General features: G+C 41.7%; 1 protein-coding gene across 1 annotated transcript in view; it reads right to left on the bottom strand.

The window, feature by feature from the left end:
• flnba (filamin B a) overlaps positions 1-20,568 on the bottom strand; it is a 64,366-nt gene that overhangs the window by 14,573 nt on the left and 29,225 nt on the right. Inside the window, exons 2-24 of the mRNA XM_085353378.1 lie at positions 20,376-20,485; positions 20,130-20,265; positions 19,617-19,714; positions 17,202-17,349; positions 16,299-16,417; positions 15,951-16,025; positions 15,126-15,288; positions 14,815-15,015; positions 14,578-14,715; positions 14,100-14,226; positions 12,857-12,993; positions 12,361-12,554; positions 12,148-12,261; positions 11,153-11,296; positions 6,762-6,885; positions 4,736-4,896; positions 4,072-4,162; positions 3,734-3,888; positions 3,450-3,567; positions 1,828-1,907; positions 1,487-1,672; positions 1,074-1,388; positions 90-207 (exon numbers count right to left, since the gene is read on the bottom strand). Coding sequence (XP_085209504.1) covers positions 90-207; positions 1,074-1,388; positions 1,487-1,672; positions 1,828-1,907; positions 3,450-3,567; positions 3,734-3,888; positions 4,072-4,162; positions 4,736-4,896; positions 6,762-6,885; positions 11,153-11,296; positions 12,148-12,261; positions 12,361-12,554; positions 12,857-12,993; positions 14,100-14,226; positions 14,578-14,715; positions 14,815-15,015; positions 15,126-15,288; positions 15,951-16,025; positions 16,299-16,417; positions 17,202-17,349; positions 19,617-19,714; positions 20,130-20,265; positions 20,376-20,485 — 3,252 coding nt within the window. The remainder of the gene's footprint in view (positions 1-89; positions 208-1,073; positions 1,389-1,486; positions 1,673-1,827; positions 1,908-3,449; positions 3,568-3,733; positions 3,889-4,071; positions 4,163-4,735; positions 4,897-6,761; positions 6,886-11,152; positions 11,297-12,147; positions 12,262-12,360; positions 12,555-12,856; positions 12,994-14,099; positions 14,227-14,577; positions 14,716-14,814; positions 15,016-15,125; positions 15,289-15,950; positions 16,026-16,298; positions 16,418-17,201; positions 17,350-19,616; positions 19,715-20,129; positions 20,266-20,375; positions 20,486-20,568) is intronic.

Raw genomic sequence — 20,568 nt, 5'->3', positions numbered from 1 at the left:
AATGGCTGGCTCTGCCTTTATTTGAATACAGCTTTTTAAATGTGCTTTTGAACATGTATAACTTTTATATGACTGAATTAAATAGTTACCTGAGCCCAGGCCTGAACCAGTAGGGCTGCTTGGGGGTGAATCTAGCGCAGCCTCCAGGCTGAGTTCACCCGGTCCAGCTTGAGAGCAGTCCACATTTACAACACTGGTTTCCCCAACCTGAAGAGACAGTAACATGGATCAGACTTTATGACTTTCAGGACAGGAGAGTATTTTAAAGGATGAGTCAGACTCTAAAGCAGACACAGGACAGGATGAGATGAGATTAAGGAACTTAAAAAGCAGCACAACTTTCAAACAATGAAAAACTGAACTTGTGCCTATTGCATGAATAAATTCTGAGGAACTTGAAAATTTCTTCCTGGCTGCATTTCAGCAGAGTCCACCACATGGGTGCGTGTGGGTGAATGGGTGGATGACTGGATATGTAAAGCGCTTTGGGGTCCTTAGGGACTAGAAAAGCGCTATATAAATACAGGCCATTTACCATTTACATACATATTGGCTGACCGGGTGTCTCAGTTCATGTGGGACACCCTTTTTCATTCCCTAGTTAGTCACACATTTTGACTGGCACTACTTTTCAGAAGTCACCACTTCACACACACCTTCCCTAAACAGAGGAATGAATCCACTGGCTGTAAGAAAAGCAGGAAAGGCTGCCATCATGGATCAAGTGCAGGTCAATTTGTCACATTTCTCGCTGCTTGTAACACACCCAGTGGAGGAAATTACACCATACAGTCAAAAGCTATGAAGATTTTTGCGCAATATGACGGAAACTCCCACTAAGACTGGAAAATGCTGCTACAACAAAGACTGGAACATATTACTGGGTGAAGTGGGGAGGAGGAGGTGGTTCTGCATTCCTACTGAAACCCAGAGATCACCACATAAAAGAGCAGCTAACTTTACAAATTTAAGATTAACGAGCCAAAATTCTGAGCTGCAGAGAAATTCAGAAGCAGTGTTGTAGCAGCATATTTGTTGCACTCATCCAGATTTCACTCCCCCTGCAGACTCACCTTGGCTCTCTTCAGGCCCGATCCTGAGGCAACCACCTTGGAGGGGTCAAAGGGCATCTGGATGTCAGCTCTGAATGGCGATCCGGGGATGTGGACATTCTCAAACAGGATGTTAACCAGGTAGTCTCCAGGCTCTGTGGGCAGGTAGGAGACTGAGCAGGTCCCATCGCCATTATCTGAACATTCGATCTTGGCCTCGGTCGGCCCCTCCACCGTCAGCCCCAGACCTCCAGTGCCGGCACCTTTGGTGTCGATTGTGAACTCAGCTAGGTTCCCCACTAAGCCTCCCTTCAGACCAGGACCGAAGGCTTTCACCTAAAACAAGATGTAACGCATTATTAATCATAGGAGGTGTCTAACATGTTAAAACAGACCAAGTAAAATTGTCAGCTTACAGAACAAACTGATATTACCTTGCTGGGGTCTGGAGGCAGGTGGGCCTCCACAGGAAAGGGGCTTCCTGGGATGGGGTGTCCATCATAAGACACGTTAACAGCATACACTCCCTCCTTTGTGGGGGTGTAACGGACCAAACTGACATCTGCTTTACCGGGCTGAGGCTCAACTTTACAAGGTACTGCCTGCTGACTGGGACTCAGCTAACACCACATATGCAGAAAGAAAACAGATTTTCCAGAATTTAAAATTTTTGGAAAAAGTATTTTCCTTATCCAACCTTAATAAAAAGACTGACTCTTACTAACAGTTATATTTTTCCCCACACAGGTCAATATGAGGTTTCTCTGACACTCACCAGTTCTACCACCAGGTGACCTTGACCTCCAGCACCCTTTGTGTCCACCATGAACTGCTGTTCCTGGTTAACCTCCACTCCTGAAAGACATTAGTCACTTATAAGTGGCTGCTCCTGAAGTACCTAGAAACTTTCTGTTAACACCAAAACTGGTTTCAGGCCCTCTAAGGTATGGAGGCCTATCTCCCCCCACCACTTCCCCTGACAGACGCCCTCAGACATCAGTGCATTGGTGGTTCTTTGTGTCCGGGGGTGGGCGCCCGGGTACACACCGGCTCACTCCTTGGTGGCTGCTTATGGCCTGGAGCCTGGGGCTCGCTCGGGCCACTTCGGGGGGCGGGGTGCCCTCGGCCTCTCGGCCCGGGGCTCGGTCACTCTGGCACAGCTGGCTGCCGGCGGAGCTCACGGGCACATCACTGCAACTCCCCCTGGCTTCTGCTCCGCGGCTGCTGAGTGAGCCCTCATCTGGGACTCTCCTCAGCTCTCTCTGGGACAGTGGCGCGGCTGCCCCTCTGTTGGGCTTCCTTGGTCTCTTGTGTTCTGGGGGCCTCTGGATGTCTGGAGTCTTGCTCTCCTCCATACCTGCTTCATGCCCTGGAGGACGGGGCTGTGGCCCCCCCACACCCTCTAGCAGATCATTACATGAAGGAACCTTTTAAATACAAGCGCGCTCATGCTCACAGGTGTACACACGGGTGCTCACACACACAAACGACACCCTTTTTGGCTCCCAGCTCAAAGCACAATGTGCGCTGTCGATCTTACGTGCTGCACAATAATGTTTAATATTTACCGTTATATTCCCATACATCATTGCAATGTTGTTTATTGTATTGCTCTTCTTTTTTCTTCTGCTCGTTTTCTTTTTTCATTCTCAACAGGTGATCGATATATGTATTTTTTGTCTGCTTATTTTGTTGGTTTTTGTTTTTTGCCCTTCATCCCCGTCCCTCTTCTCCGCTGTTTTTCTTCCCCTCTTTCTTTCCCCAGTCAAGTCTGTCCCGTATTTAGCAAGTGAAAATAAAATAAACAATAAAAGGTGAATCAAATAGACCATTACGGCAAGGCTGGGATGGTCCATTTGGTAAAGTAAATCCGTTGGGCATCTTTCTTTGCCTTTAGACAATAATTCTGATGGCAAAAGAGCCAAACGGCCAAAAAACAAAAAAACAAACACTAAAACTGATGACTGATAGAACGGGAGCTCAACATCCAGATCACTCTTGTACAATTTCTGTTGACTGTCACTGTAACTTTAATTACAGTCAAACATTTGTACAATGCTTAACTTTGATTTCATCTCCGATGAAAAGTACTCATCAATTCTCATTAGACCCTGGAAGCAAAAACAAAAGAAAAACAAAACACAAAACCAAACGACTCATGTACCAGAAATGGGAAGGAACCATCCTGAAGTTCCTTGCATGTTATAAAAGAACCAACAGCAAATCTGCAGGTATTCTTTTTTTGCAGAAGCATAAGCAGTCATTTGTTATGCTTTACTGCTCATGTCAGAAAAACAAAATCTTGTATTTATTTTTAAGATATAACTTGTGTTCTTTCTTTGCCAGAGAACTTTTCTAAACAGTTGAGGAAGTTAACAGAAGAGGAAGTCAGCTTACTTCCATCCATGTTATCCACAGTGACTTTGCTGAGGTCCAGTGGTGCAGCGACTCCAACTGTGAAGGGGCTCTTGGCAATGGGGTCGCCTCCAAACTTCACCACGATTGTCATCTCCCCCTGCAAAGAAACTGATCATTTACTCTGGAACAAACACTAAAAGCACTATGTTCATTTACCATCATGACTTTGGACAGTTTGCAAGATCTGTGACACTCTGACATGACGAACCTTAAGTGTTCGGTTTTGCCAAAATATAAAAAGCACTAGAAATAATCTGATGTACCTGTTGTGCAGGTGTGTACTTGACAGTCTGAGAGTAGTCGTAGTTATCGATGATGTCAAAGTCTTTCACGGGAGAGGAGAAGGTAACATCCAGCGGTGCTTTACCTGCTCCTTTAGTCAACACGGTGAAATGAGTCGGTTTTCCGCTCTCCACACCTGGACAGAATAAGAGAAGGGGTTACTTGTAATAATGCTCTCTGTATACTGTCACAGTCTCGCCTACAAATAGCAGATCATATCAAGGACTAACCTTTGATTTAAAAGACTGGGCTCAATGACAGATTTTTGTTTAAGACCTATTCTAATAAATTTAATGTCCCATTAAATCCACTCTCTCACCAGTGCGAGCCAGTCCAGGACCTTCTGCTTTGACCTTTGATGCATCATGTGAAGGATCGACTTTGACACTGAAGGGGCTCTGAGGAACTTCCTGTGTTAAGTAACCAGAATAAAATCACAGTAAGACCTTTTTTTCTTAAAAGTGGACATTCTATAGCATAGCTTATGGAGCGAAAAGAAAAGCCCAAAAGGTAAACACATTTATTGGCACGTCATATTTAACGCAGAAAAATCGATGCATTTCTTCATACAAGCCTTAAATCATGAGGTCAAACAGATTTTAAGAGACACTCGCTCTTTTCTATGTTGTGTTTCACCAACATTAGACTTCTCCCGTAGAAAAAAAGTGAGCTATTTCACTAGTGGTATACAAGTAGGAATCAGAGCAGGTTTAGCAACTTAGAAATGATGAAAACATTAAAATAGAAAGATGTCTTTTTGGCACTCATTAATTCATCAAATCTGACTTCAAGCAGACTTAAAACACTAGGGGAAAAATTAGTATTTTATCAATTGATAGAAATTATCTATACTTTGCAGGCAGTTTATGGAGTAAATCATGCTCTGCATTCCACACTCATCTAAATGTGATCACTTCTGACTCCAGACTGTGGACAGCGAGCACTCAGACCAGAGGGCGATCCTTTCAGGAGTGTGTTTGTACCTTGTCAGTGAACAGGACTTTAATGGTGAGCCTTCCAGCAGCAGGAGGGATGTATTTGACTGTGAACGTGTCGTTGGCGTTGGGAATGATATCAAAATCCACGTCAGCCTCTTTGTCGCTGATCATGTTGGCGTCACACTTAATCCCAACGCTGACATCACCTGAACAAACACAGTTGACCATAACCATATCGTGAACATACAGTTATGACTCAGACTCCAAATAATCTCATTTCTTGGCCGATGATAGTTTCAGTGTATACACCGGCTGCCACAAGGTGGCGCTGCCTGCTTCAGTTTCTGCTCCTCAGTCAATCGTCTCTTCTCAGAAACACTTCACACCTCCGGGATGGTGCATTGCCAAAAACTCTAATATAAACAATAAGCCACCTGTGCAACACAATCGGCACTCCCTGCAGCACAAGACCCGAGCTATCAATCACAACAGAGGAATTCAGAGTATGAGAGATAAGAAAAGGACAAGAAACCATGTCAGACAACAGAAACTGCCCACCCCTGAAGGGAAACCACTGATAACCTGAAACCACTCCTGAGAAACTCCTCAGAAACCCTTTTTCTTTCTATACAGAGTGTTAGCAGATGACCTTCACAATTCTCTCTTGTCCCAAAGAAAAAGCTCAAATTACCCCACTGCACATACTGTAATGTTTAAGAATTTAATTCTAGAAGATTAAAACAAATGCAGTTTTTATGTGCACACACACACACACACACACACACACACTAATATGAGCATCACCACTGTGGCAAAGTTTTGTGTGTTTTTGGTGGGGGGGGGGGGGGGGGGGGGGGGGATTCATAAAAGAAGCGTTTCCTGTCATGAAAATGACATGGAAGAAGAAAAATAAATAAATCTACATAAGTGTTACTTTCTCCAGTTTGAACATACTGATACTATAATTTGAAAATAAATAAATTCTAGTAGCATTTGCAAATAATTCTTTTAGCCTTTTAGAGCAGTTTACTTTTTTGCCCCCAGGCTGAATTGAATTTCAACAGCTCTTTTGGCACAGAGCAGAGTAAAAAAAAACAAACACATTGTTTGTAACATGTGCATTCACTTTAAAATGAATGTAGCCTTTGAATGATACTACAGTAATATACCCTACACCCCGACCCCCCCTCTCTTTCCTCTGGTATGTCATGGCAATGATCTCAAGGCAGAAACATCCCAACAGGAAATTCATCCATCTGACCCTTCCTGAGTAGTAACACAGGATCATGCTTCATCACCCGCATGCACCGGCCTAAACATGCTCCCCACCACATTAAAAGAATATATGCACACTCAAACCTGAACGTGTGCTTTGTCTCTATTCACTAATGCAGTGACAAATACTAGTCGTCCTCAGACTTGTTTGAAGTGCAAGTTTAGATAAGAGTTCATAAGATGCAGCAGAATGGAAATGAATGTAGGAGTGGGTACCCTCTGATGATGAAATCAGAGGGGAAAAAAAAAGGAGAAGGCTACTCTCTCGAACGTCACAGAACAGTCAGCGTAACTTGTTCATGGAAGTAGTTTTTCTGCTTCAAATCTTTTCCAGTTGATTCATTTTAGAATATCCAAATCTGAAGTCTGGTGTTGAACCGGCATATTGGTATCAAAACCGGTTGTTTTACGGTTGTGATACTTTGTTAGCTTTTAATAAACTGCTGCTTGGACTGACACTGAAACAGAACACACCTTGCTTACTCCTAACACTCAAACCCCAAAGTTTGTGAAACAACTTGACCAAATACAAAGCACAAAATTACAATTCCCTCTCTCCCCCCCCCCCCCCCCAACTCTGGGTCTAAATTAGAAGCTATTATCTTGGTTAATGGCCACATCAGGCATATCTACTCTGTGACACCACAGAAGTACAAGTGGATCCACCACTGTTTAAGGTTATACATGTTAATGTCCCAGCCAAAGAAAAGCACATCCCCTTTAAGCAAGTTCTTTTGAAGTGTGATAAAACAGTCAGGATTTCCTGTCTAAATGATTCTTAGTGTGTTCGAGTTACCATCTCCAGCTCCTGAACAGTCCACAGTGAAGTGTGTGGGCTCGTTGGCCTTCAGTCCACTCCTCTCCACTCCGGGACCAAACACCTTCACCATGTTGGGGTGGCTGCCTTTACCCACATTTACCTACGGGCACCAACAGGAAGTGACATCACTTATTTCAATCTCCTTAAGGATGTGAGGCAGTCAAATTTTGTAGAAATAAAATAAAATTAAGACGACAATGAATGCTATAATACAGAGAACCACAAGGCTCCAAACTAGATGCACAGCTTTTCATTTTTTAAATTTATTCTTAGCATATTTACTGCAACACATTTCAACATCACGTTTATTAAATGCTGGCTTCACACAGCTATAACTTAAGAGGAAAGCAGGTGAGGAGGATTCAATGTTTCCAAAAAGCATCTGAAAGGTGTAGCAATAAACCAGGGTGGTGGCATTAAACAGTGAATTCTCTACAGGCAGATCACATCTACAATGTACACAGTTGTGCAATTTTACTCTAACAGTAAAGAGCATTTCTAATAAAACTAACTGATAATAAAAAGACACTGAATGAAAAGTGAAACACAGTAAATTGCCTAAGTGCAGGTTAACAACTTCACAGGTGCAGAAAACTAACTGCTGGGACTTCAATATGAATTTCTGGCATTTAAAAAGGGGGAAAAGTCCAACTAATAAATGCCATAAATTTACTTCATGATCATCAACTTGATCCCATATGAAACTCTAGTGTCTTGATGTGATATTAAAATTTTACCACCATCATAAAAACTTTTGTTTTTTAAGAAACAAAGTCTTAAATGTCCTTTGTGCCATTTAGATAACATCTCCAGTGCAAGACTGTACAATAATTATTCCACATCACAGCTACAGTTACTGGGTCCGATTCAGGATTCTGACTTTGTTTTGCCTGGTCTTTGGTCACTTCCCCCTTTCCCTGCATTTGCATGTAGCGTTTAGATTTTGTTGTACTTTGTTTTGCTTTAAACAAGAAATCAGTGAACGAGTGAAAGAAAGAAACTGAATGAGCAAAGCCTAAGAAAAAGAAATGAACCAAACAGAACAACATTTAAATAAAATGTTCATTTATTTTGAAATCAACTTCCACTTGTGGCAATTAAAGTGTTTAAGTGCTTTGTTGTTTTAGTACAGACTGAAATTAAAGTTGGTTTCAGTAAACACGTTAGTTACAGATTTACTGGGAATATTTTAAAACAAAAATGCAAGCACAGAAATCTCAAATGAGGTGCCAACGGAGGGGGAAAAAAACAATTCTGCAAACTTCTAAAAGCTGATTTAAAGGATTTTAAGTCACTACAGATGTTTAAAAAAGGAAATCTACTCATTCTATATAATAAAAGTAGAAATCAGTGCAATGAGTGCAAACAGTTTCTGCAACTTGTGTTTAAGCTGATGAGTGCTCTTTTCAGACTTGTTTTTAAAGCCCAACCCAAGCAGACTGTCAAAGGGTGTAGAGGTTGATTTATTCTGCAACTACTCCAGAGGATTAGTCACAAAAGAAGCCGGGAGATAAACGATACGCGCTCTGACACACAGCAGGCAGCGGTAAACCGTTCGGCTTAGGGAGCGACAGACACCATGTCCACTCACTAGTGGGTAAATTAGACAGCATAAAAAGAGCTGCTAACATGGTGTGGACTTTATGTCGCAGTAAACACTGGAATCAAACTGCTTTAGTCATCCGAGAGAACTTCTAAAAATAACTGCCCAAATAAGTTCCCAGAGGGATTCAGAGATGGACTTTGCACCTTAGATACAATGTGTGTATGGAAGCTGCCTAAGTGAGCTCATTTTGACACAAAAGAATCAACTTTCTGCTTCAGTTTCTGGCTTTTAAACAGATTCTTTACTCCCTCGTCTGTAGCTCACCAGCACAGCAGTGGACAGTTTACACTGAGCCAGATTTGAACCATGAACCTCTTTCCCATGCTGGATTCTTTTCCTACACGTTTGATTAAAAAGGTGTCACTGCTGTAGGCTCCCAGCAGTGCTGAGAGCTGGGTGCGTCTGTTTGCATTTTATCCACCCAAAGTATCTTCACTGAAATTCGAGAAAGGCGCAGTCAGAACGAGGAAGCCTGCACGCAAGTCGCTGCAGCTCAGAACAAGCCTGCTGAACAATCAGTGACTAAGACATCACAAGGTGTCCATCGGCTGAAGTGATTTATGGACCACCGTGAACACTACAGAAATCAGTCAGGTTGTTGCAAAAGCTTCTGAAAGTCTAGTCTAGCCCTAAACACTTTGAAAGGATAACAGACGTGCAACAAGCTGAATGTCTTTGCCTGCTCTTCATGCTTGCTGGGATCTTCATGAATCTCAGACTCTACGGCAGTTTCTCATGGGACTTGTGTGTAATGTATGTGGAACTAAACTTGTATCAAAGAGAAGGAGAGCCGATAAACTGCTTCAAAACAAACAGCAGCAACTCAAACAATGATTTCAAAAAGTAAAATAAAAGGTTTACAGACTGGTTAGTAAACATGAATGGAAAAAGAAAACCTTTTCACTCTCAGTTTTGCCCTTATACTCAAAATCATGGGTCAATTGTATCTGTGTTCAGAATGTATGTTTGATGTGGATGACTTTCACACGTCAGCAACTTTACACTGAAAGTGTGTGTTGATCTCATTAAATACACACATGGAATGAAAAGGTTTTCCCTGAACATGAACACATTTAACAGGAGGGAAAAACAACAAACATGCTGTTAAAAATTCACTTATCTGAACCTCTCTGGCTTTGCAGAGTATAAATGTGAACTCTAAAGAATGCTGTCATTCTTTAGAGTTCATTATTTTGAGTCTTATAATTTCTGGTAAACTGAGGCTAAATCCAAAATCTTTTAAACCAGCTACACCGGAAAGCTTTGACACGTTTATACCAATGATGGGAGTTGCTTTTGCATGATCTCTCCTACATTTTTAGTTTGTCAAAAATGAAAAGAAAACATTTTTCTTTCAATTTTCTGACAGGAAACCACTTTTGTGACTAAGACATTAGTATTTTGCTAATCCAATCCCATTAAGGGTTTTAAAAAAGGATCCACCCCCTTGAAGAAGTCTACTTTTAAATGATAACCAAACATTAGAAATGTAGTTAAATCTTAAGTGCATGTACTTAAAAAGGCTGAATGTAGTCCTGAAAGCGATGTCATCATGAGGCTGCTGCTCACTTCATGCCCAAAATCAAAATCTGAGATGCCAAAAAGCAGCCCTCGTTTCTGTGACATCATTAATACTTACAGTAAAGAGTTTGTTTTTTCTTTAAATCAAAACTGGAGCTTTATCTGTAACCCGAAGAATAAAGTTTGGCTCACAAAACTGATAGTTATTGGTATATAGCACCACAGGGGTCATTACATTGTAGACTATTTAGTGAGCACTGCCTAAAAAGTTTGAGCAAATTCAGTTTAGGATTCTTCTTAAGGGTTATGACCCATGAATCTAGCTGGTTTATATGGTGAGTACTGACATTTTGGAGATGATGACTGCTGATACGTCAAAGCTGGTTTGTAGCTGGGATCAGAAAGGTTCAGGTGAGTGATTTTCAGGTGGGACTCAAACCCAAAAAGTGTTACACAAAAAAAATAAAAATGCATGGACAGTGGTTACAGTGCAGAAGACTGGTTACATCAAGAGTCTACATAACAAGTTTTAAGATTAGGGGTTTTAAGTGATAATGTGAAGGACAAACAGCTGTTACAGTGACAACATTACTATGACGGAGTTCATTAGAACAGTGTAAACTAAAACATTTGAAAAGTCAAAAACATTTCAGCTTCTAAATTTTTGATCAGACACGAGATATTGATTCCTTCCTCTAACAACCATCTGTTGATGATTGTGACGCTTTACAGATACACGCTGAGAGAAAGGTTTGCTTCCTTGACGAAGAAAACAAACTCACTAACCCAAACTACAGATATCCTCCCACGTCCAACTGAACACATTTATGAAGGTATATTGAATACCAGATACTTGAATGTAAATGTAATGAGCAATCTACTGAGTTACAGGCTTATCCATGCATCTCAGTTTACCATTTCTTCATGTGAAGTGTTTAATTCTCATAATATTTAAAGTTTTTCTTAAATTTTTTGTTGTACGATGAACCTCTGTGCACCTAAACTAAGAGGTGTACCTCTCCTCGATAGATGTAGTTATGATAATCAGAGGCCTCTTAGTTTTGCAGCTCTCATCTGTACTTTTTACCTTCAGCTCTGACTGAACAACTTCTACTCTCTCTGTCTTAATTAAATGCTCCGACTGAACAACCTTGATGCTTTCTGCCATGGCAAGATGCTCAGATTTGGGCAGGGAATTATCATTTCCTGTAGTAACGGGGTTCTGTGATTGGCTGCTTACCCTGAAGGGGCTTTTGGGGATGCTGACTCCCGCCCAGGACACAGCCACGGTGTGCTTGAGAGAGGAGGTGGGTGTGTAGGAGCAGCTATACAGTCCATCACCTTTGCTCCTCATCTTGACCTCCACAGGAAGCCCCTCTGCGTCCTGACAAACAAACAGGAAGTCAGTTAATCAATAGGACAAAGATGGGTACAAAAAATATATTTGAATGAATTAAATGGTATCGTTTTCTCTTGTTATAATGGGAAATCTGATTAAAGTTTCTTTAATTGAAGGATTTGTTATGAAACCATAGGTAACATGAACATAGTTCAATCACATGACAGACAACAGCACCAGGAACTAAGCAGGCAGACAAACTTGACAACCACATCAAGCAAAAGCACATTTCATCCATTTGTTCGTTCATTTCCTGGCAGTCTATTCAGCAGGGCTAAGCAGACTCCCACCACCATCTTCAGGGTGACACTGAAGCAGACCCAAAGCAGCAAGTCTTCCCTGGGTCTGATCTCAGGGTTTCACACTCAAAACACCACCACATTGAATTAACAGCTTCAAAAACTGGGTCACCCCATGGCTAAGCAGTTTGAGTGGCAAATGGTCAAAAATGTCTTAACATTTAACTGCACTCACACACTTTGCATGCAACCTGTGAACTTTGATTTAGTTCATCTACATGTAGCTCATAAACCAACATGAACTTCACCATATGATCAAACTATGAGGAACTGGATGCAAAAAAGAATTCCACACGTTTATTCCCACAGTCATGTTTGGAAACTTTGTTACAGTAATTAAAAAATATAACTTAAAGGTGAACAAATATTAAGCTAATCTTTGTTTATAATGGTAGGCATTATTGCAAAAAAAAAAATATATATATATATTATTATTATTATTATTATTATTATTATTATTATTATTATTATTATTATTATTATTATTATAATAATAATATATCCTTAAAAGTTTGGGGCAGGATTTCTGCTTCTGACCTGAGCTGTGATGTTCAGAGGTCCTTTCCCAGCATGCTCAGCGTTCACAGTGAACTCGGCAGGCTGATTGACGACACAGCCGCTCTTCTCAAGCCCCGGCCCGTAAGCCTGGACCTGCAAACGCAAAACAAAAGTCATTCCCCAACTTAAGTGTTCATTGTTCAATTAAAAACACCTGAACATGTGCTCGTGTTTGTTCAGAGTCTCATTGACCTTATCTGGGAAGCTAGTGTTGTTATCAGGGATGATCAAGGCCATGAAGGGGCTGTGTTCGATGTCCTCTTCATCACAGGTCACATGGACGGCATACTCGCCAGGTTCTGTTGGCCAGTAACGAACGTCACATGACCCATCATTTTGGTCCTCGCACTCGATTTTGGCCTGTGAAGGTCCCTCGATGGCAAAACCTGAAGACACAGCAGGTTAGATTAAGTTAGTGAGGGTGTAAAGAACTGCAGGTTGGATACATTCAGTGGTAACATTTCAGGCTCAAAATTGCAACCAGTACTGAAGTGGCAACATCCATCTTTTATATGTAGCGTATGATTTTTAACCCCTTCACTTGTTTTCAAAGCCCAATCCCCCTTCGGGAGAAGGTTTATGGATGTAGTGAAGGAAATTATGATTGGTGAAAAGATTTGATGTCTTCTGCTGGTTCAGCAGCAGTTTGATAAATACAGGTGAACCTGAACCAGGTGTGATCACTCACCCAACACTCCCACATCGGTGCCAATGGACTCCACTACAAAGGTGGCAGGTTTACCCACAATGCCTCCTTCCAAACCTGGACCCCAGGCCCTGATCTGCTGAGGCCCCGCCTCCTGACCAACTGTTACTTCAAATGGACTGGAGAGGGGGAAAAAATAGAAATCAGATCACACAGTCTGCTGCTGTTTTGGTAATGTCACAACATATGCATAAAAACAGCATGGTATGTGTGTGTGCGTGCGTCTAAATACCGCTACACAGTTTGAAATCACCCAAAAGACTGTCAACAAACAAGCCAACCACAGTGCCCCACAGGACTGAAACCCGACACTGCAGTTACAGTGTGTGTGCACAGAGTCTGCTGTTCATGTCTGTTGCTCTCCAAATAAAACTGCCTGTGCGGATTTACAGTTTTTCCCCTTTAAATGTTCCACTTTCCCAGTTTTGTCTTAGCCTTTTGAAACTTATGCCCACCAATGGCACAAACCATGACTATGCTTACTGGGCCAAAGAGGTCACTACAAAAAAAACAAAAAAAAAAACAATGTACCTCTACATACTTTTGAGCATCAATCTTAAAGGGCAGGCAGACATCACTTCAGTAGAAAATTCCAAAATTTGGAAGTCTTAAACTGAAATAATGAATAAAAGCACTGCAGTACAGAGGCATTACGTGAAGGCTGAGGTCACCGGACTACCTATGCCTGGGAGTTTTGCCTCTCGGCTCATCCATCTTCTCCACATCTGGACTTACAGACACTGGTGAGATTCAAGATCAGCTATAGTTTATATTCCTTATATAAAGGAGTTTCTTCCTCTGAGCTTAGTTTAGCGAGCTAATGGTGAGTGCCGGATGAAACAAAACAGAAACCTGTTAAAGGGGTTCTCAACTCCCCTGCCCCAAAGATGTGAAGGCTGAGGGAAATTTCTGACCTGTTGTGACCTGTGAAGAGGTCTAGATTTTAAGACTGAACTACACACAGTTCAGTTTTATCCCTCAGATTCATGTACATCTTCTGATATATGTTCTTTGCTTCTCAGAAACCCTACACCATTACTAATATTCACACAAGGAAAGAGGGAAGAAAAAAGAAAGAAAAGCAATCTGCTTCACAGAAAGGTGACAAAAAGAAAACGAGGTCTTGAACATGAGGTCTCCTGAGGCCCCAGGAGACCCAGTCATTCAGATCAGATGAGGTAATGTGCTGAGGTAATGCCGTGAAACACACAGCATACAAGCTCACCTCTTTGGGATGTGCTGACCTCCCCAGGTGATGGAGACGATGTATTTCCCAGGACTGCTGGGGTGATACTCGTAGGAGAACACCCCATCCTGACTGGAGAGCTGCTTCACTGGCTCCTCGACGCCCTCTGAAACCACACACAGATAATGTGATATGTCTGCACATCGTGGAACGGGACAAACTTGTGTGCTGTAATATGAGGCTATATAAATAAAACCGAGTGAGTAACAAGCTTTTAAATCACAGTTGAAATAGCAATGTGACATTTTGGAAAACAAACATCCAGAAACATACAATGGAAACTGAGCCGGTGGATACAACATGAAGCCTGAACGTGAAGTCACTAAACAGAAAATGGACAAAAACTGCAGTGTCTGTATGAAACTGGGCCAATGAGATTCTGAAGGTGGCTCTTTGTTATTAGGTCTGAGCTTATTTCACTTCTCTTAAAAGCTTCTAAGATATTAACCGCACTCACTCGGTCCTTTGACTGTCACTTTCAGTTCTCCACTGCCAGCGTTCCTGGTGTCCACCTTGATATCACCGACCTGTTTGACCCTCAAACCTGATGGCTGGAGACCTCGACCTGTCGCCCTGCACGCTCCCGGCATGCAGGCTGCCAGTGAAGGAGACAGCACAAGTAAACAGGTGATGACTCTTTCATTTAAAGGATTTAAGCTGTGCAATAGATAAATGGGAAAAACAATGTACTCACCGGGGCCCACGTCCACACTGAAGGGGCTCTTGGGGATTCCAACGCCTCCGAAGGTGATTGTGATTGTGTGCGGGCCACCCTGCGTGGGTCGGTAAGTGCAGCGGTACACGCTGTCGCCTTTATCCTCCATCATCACCTCCACAGTGTTCTGCCGGCCCTGAGGATCTTTGATCATGGCTGTCACGTCTCCTGTACCGGCACCTACAGTGACGATTTTTTAATATCAGTGTTGATTCTCCATAAAAACACCACCTCTGTATGTAGAAACATTTTAAAGAGTGATTTTTCTTCTTGTGTCCGACTGCTCTTACCTGCAGTGTAGATGTCAAAGTAAGTTGGTTTGTTGGCGATGTTGCCCACAGGTTCGACTCCCGGGCCTTTCACTGTGACTTTGGAAGCATCTCCAAGCGCTTTATCCACATTCACCTCAAAGGGACTTTTGGGAATCTCTTGGCCCGCAAACAACACAGTGACCTAGAACAATTTAAAAGTAAATATCTAGATTCTGCTTTAAAAAATATATATTCATAATAATAATAATAATAATAATAATAATAACAATAAATAACAATATCATAAAAACAACTCGTGTAATTTTAAAACTTTTCATTACACAGCAATGAGAAAAAAACCTGGCATTAATTTTTCCAATAAATCCAAATTAAAAAACTATTTTTACTGGTACTGCATTTTCCAATTAAATTGAATACAACTGTATAAATATGTATAAATTTTCTTTAAAGGTTAATTTCTTAATAAGAAATACATCGAACCACAAATCTTCACTACAGTAAAAAAAGTCCATGTATTTCTGGACTTCTTCACTCAGAGTCGTAGAATAGAAAAACTTGACGTGGTGAAAATTAACACTTTCTAGGTAGGTGACAGTGTTTTCTAATTCCAAAGGTTTGACTAATACACTGCTTTTATCTGCTGGTCGTTTTTCTGTTGTTGAAACATAAGCAAATTAGCGTATTACACAAGTTATAATTCCTAATTAAACATCTGCTGAGAGGAACAATAACCTTTAGGTTTTGTTTTTTTAAATAAATACTTGCCCCACGACACACAGAAAGTGGGTTTCTTCTGTCCTGATTCAATTATAATAACGTGTTCACAGTCAAAACAAAGCCTACCTGGTGGGCTCCCATGACCTGAGGAATGTAGGTGACACTGTACGTCTTCTTGCCCTCGTTAAGCTCCGCATTCAGCTGATCGACACAAATGCAAGTGGATGTCATGCAAGTTTAAGGTAGTTAAAAGGGGGACCAATTAAAAGGAAGTAAAAGTATACACACAGGTCCATGAGTTTAGCGTTTGTGAAGTTAAACAGCTATAAACACAATTTCACTATTTTTTTTTCCTTAAACTTTGGCTCTCTGGGTTGCCCAGCACAGTCCAAGAACAAAAATGCATATCCATAAAGCAAAATATGTTTATGCCTGTCATTAGATGCTACTCTATAATGCGGAGGTGGATTTTACCTCCTCTCTTGTGCCGTCTGGATGATCCAGGTAGACTGTGACCTGCCCCTGACCCGCGCTGAATGTGTCCACTGTGAAGACAGCAGGTCGCAGCACTCTGTTCCCTGTGGGCTCGATACCTGCAGAGGACGACGGTCAATTCAGGAACTTTAGAGATCAACAAGCGGCACATTTAATCCCAATCAAAACCTTCTGCACACATATTTGAACCACAAACACACAGGATGGATTTACAGTGACATGAGTGATTAAGGGTTCTTCTATGTGCACCGTTTGATTTACAGAGTCCAGCATCAGATTCCATAATGAGTGGGTGTACATTTACTAATCTGGACGTACTGTGTTTTAATTGAATTTCACATTGTCACAAACGGGTCTCCGTACTTTTCCCTTTCAAATTGTCCTTATTAACATGCTCTCGCTAGTTCATCTCTGACCACAGATTAAAAGCTCAGCTGAAAGCATTCAAATACTGCAATTTTCAAATTCTAGACAAGAATCCTGTGAGGGAGCAGCTGCTGCAGCACACAGACTGCTCCTGACATAATCATTTTATTATTTTATAAATATTTAAATCTTTTGTGCTTTTGTTTTTCTAGCACAAGCCGTCAGTCTGTAGCTGCTGTGGGCGTGTTGATGTCTGTGTTGCCTTGTTATTAATTTCCTGGTATTTCCTCCTCACAGTCCAAGTTAAAGAACAAATGTTGACCTCACCACCTTGTGTTTGTGTGGATCAGATGTGAGTGCAGCCCATTGTTTAGATTATAGCTGCTTGTTTCCTCGCAGCGTGTCAAGTGCTCAAACACAGTGAGAAAAACAAATTACTGAATCGTAACCAGATGAACTCGAGTGTTTTCAGAAGTGTTAAAATCTTTATTTTGTGTTGCAAGTTTGTGCGCGTACCCGGTCCGTATGCGCGGGCCTTCTTGGGGTTGAGTTTGGGTTTGAGTGGAGCTCCGGGCTTCAGTTTGGCTTTGGGGAACTGGGACAGGTAGGTCATCACCGACTGTTCGTCCGCACTGGGGTCGATGATTTCCTCTGGAGCGATCACCTGCAATCGCACAAACCGTTTACAGCTGGTCCAAAATAAATAAACCCGACTGTCCCTAGAAGTCAGAACTTGGCTCTCAGTGTGAAGGCAGCTTTCCCTGAGCACTCTGGTTTGGTAAACAGGAAAGCAGAATCTGAGTGTGTGTTTATTTCTACCACCACACATCTCCTGTTCTGTTTAGTTCTTGAGGATGTCATTCACATGTGGTTATCTGATGATGACCAACAGGATTTGTTTGTTTTTTCCCTGCTCAGACACAAGACTGCCATTAAAAGCTGAGAAACTCTGCGCCATCTTCATAATTATGGCAATTTAACTGAAATAAACAAAATGAATTACATTTGATATTTCCTATCGCAAGATAAACTGATACACATAACTCTGCCATTTCCACGTTAATCTGCAGTCATCTCTACATGATATGGTAGCTTCAGGATACGATCTTTTACCAAGTAATCAGTCAGAATCGGAAACTGCGCAGCAACCACACAGGCAGTCAAACTAGATACAAAGGAAAAAAGCTAATAGACGAACATGTGATAGTCGAACGAGATTTTGACAAGGCGATAATCTGTTGTTGGTTTCACATTTCCTTCCAATTACAAACCATTTATGCACCAGAGCAGTAATGAGATCCAATGCTGGCGCTGCATGAGGAGATGTCACTTTTTTTTAGCCCAAATTTATTGAGCTGGCTTCATTTCAGGCATCTCTACAGATGAGTTCAGTTCATTCACACCAAACTGGGAAAGCCATTTCCTTCTGCGCCAGGCCTTGTTCATGAGGGCATTGTCATGTGGAAACAGGAAGTTGGGGGGGGGGGGGGGGGGGGGTGGGCTTTACTGCACCAAGGTTTGATGCATGCTGTTAAAAATATAATGAAGCATTAATATTTCCTTTCATTGGAACCAAGAGTCACTATCCTGGAAAATGGAGCTCATTGTTTGGAGCGTGTGTGTAAACAGGGTGTACACACAGTGTATGCTGAATAAACACACACACAACCAATGGTGGATGCATAAATTAAACATGGGCAATGTTTCAAGTAATGACATCAGTGTGTAGAAGTAACCTCTGTCAAAACCTCAAGTTTCATGCTGTTTTTTTTCTACTCTTGGATCTGTAAGATGTCATGAGGAAGAGGCAGACACCTGCAGCCAATCAGAAGAAGAGCACCAACATAAGACACGTAAAGATTATTTTGGACAGAATGATTCAAAGCTATTCTAGTAGCTTTAAAACAGATTAAGGAAAACTCAGCAGTTTTAGTGAGGAGTCAAGTTCATGGAAAACAATTCGGACTTGTTTATGGGGAAAATGTCCCAATGTTTAAAGTATGAAGCCTGAACTTTTGGTTCACAGGGGTTACTTTTACACCCCTTGCATCATAATTTGAAACGCTGGTCTAATGGGGTTTGCTCACATTAAATATGCGACTACTTCATCTATCGAAATGCAAACAGACTACTTTGGTCTGATATTCTGGCTCAGTCGCTTCAGACACAGAAGCATTAGTGATGACTTCAGGTGGAAATGTGGATGTGAATGAACTCTGACGCCGTGAGTCTTTGGGTTTTCGTTTACTCTCTAAAGAAGACTTCTGTTTGAGTGTCAGCTGACTGGAGGTGAAACAGGAAACACATCAAGCATCAACCATTTTCTTTCCTTAAGATTAAAAATGAGGCTGCAGAGAGAAAAGTATTTTGTTATCCTCAAACAAACATCTAAAACACCAAGTACCCACTTCCAAAAAGATGAAGACACTTTCCTAATCACTTCCTGTGAAGTTTCTTCATTACAGAAATGTTACAGCTGTTAAACTCTAGGCTTGCATTGCCTCAACCTCAGACAAGCTTGTGTTGAAAAATGAAAAAGCTTCCTGTGTTGCAGCAAAAATCAGGAAAATAATAATCTGACCATGTTCTTGACCTCTGACCTCTGGCAGCAGCTCACAGAGTAGCAGATTCTGCCTTAATTGGGCTGCGTGACACAAAATGCATGGCGTTGTAAGAACTGCAGCCATTGTGATCTGCTTGTTTACACTAAAAGCCTCTTGCATTCCTCACACTTGGATGCTAAAGCAAGCAAAGCGTTTGACTTGAAAAGCCAACTAAAGCTAGAAAACAAAGTAACAGTGAGTGTCTGAGGTGGAGACAAAAGTTCTGGCACTAAATGACGTCACCTGAATTTTTAATGTCACTGAAAATGCTTTAAAGGTTAATTTAAAGGTCAGAGCAGTGACGGCAAACAATGGAGGGAAAACCAACCTGCGGGATGCCCAGCCAGTCATCAGCCAGCTGCATGGCTTCGGTGGCATTCTCCACTGGTCTGACTGGATCCCAGGTCTCCCAGTCTGGACACAGGCCTGCAAACAACAGAAACAAAACAATTAGTTTACAAAGAGTTGGGCTTGTATTAGCAACACTTACATGTTGTACACAATAAGATAAAACTCATTATTCTTTGTTTAAAAAGTAATCTAAAAGACAGTGTTTATAATTCTGATGTTTTCAGTTTGGCATTTTTAGGAATCTCATACATAAACATGGAGCCTGGCTTTCACTTCGATTTCACACACAGGGTAATTAAAAATACCAGTGTGGTTAAACTCCAAAGGAAACACACCCATGCTGTGAGAAAGCCGCTCTTACAGGCTTGCTGCATGCCAAATAGTTCCAGCTTCACCCAAAAATGCCATCTGACGATACAGTGTAATAAATTTTTGCTAATGAAGTTTGTTACGGTAAACTTCCTGCACAGCCTGGAACAACAAGGCGTACCTGGTGCACAGCTGTCCACCAGTGCTCCCAGTACTTTGCCGTCCCTCCAGTCCTGGCTGAAGTTGGTGATTGGTAGATCGGGGACTTTGTGTTGGATCCAGCCCAGCAGACGCTGCTTGGGTGTCTTTGACTCTGCCTGAATACAAAAGCACATTGCAGTTAGAAAGCTCCTGAAGAAGATAGCTTTCCATTTACAGCCACAAAAACAAGTGATTTTTAAAAACCAAACCACGAGCTGGACGTTACCTCTTCATCCTCGCCTTCCCAGACTGGCATGGAGATGGAGTAGTGTAGGATCAGAGTCCAGACCAGACCCAGGATCAGTTTCAGGTTCCCATCTACAATGGCTTTAGAGTCTGAAAGAAACAGGCAGACCTCAGGTCAGATTCAGATCAGTTATTTGCCCCCCTCCTTTAAGATGTCACCAAGCACCACAATC

Source organism: Diplotaxodon limnothrissa, linkage group LG5 (genome assembly GCF_057381915.1).
Source record: "Diplotaxodon limnothrissa isolate DT_005_m linkage group LG5, D_limnothrissa_male_GT1.1, whole genome shotgun sequence".
Classification (NCBI taxonomy): Eukaryota; Metazoa; Chordata; class Actinopteri; order Cichliformes; family Cichlidae; genus Diplotaxodon; species Diplotaxodon limnothrissa.
This window is presented reverse-complemented; position numbering and strand designations above follow the sequence as displayed.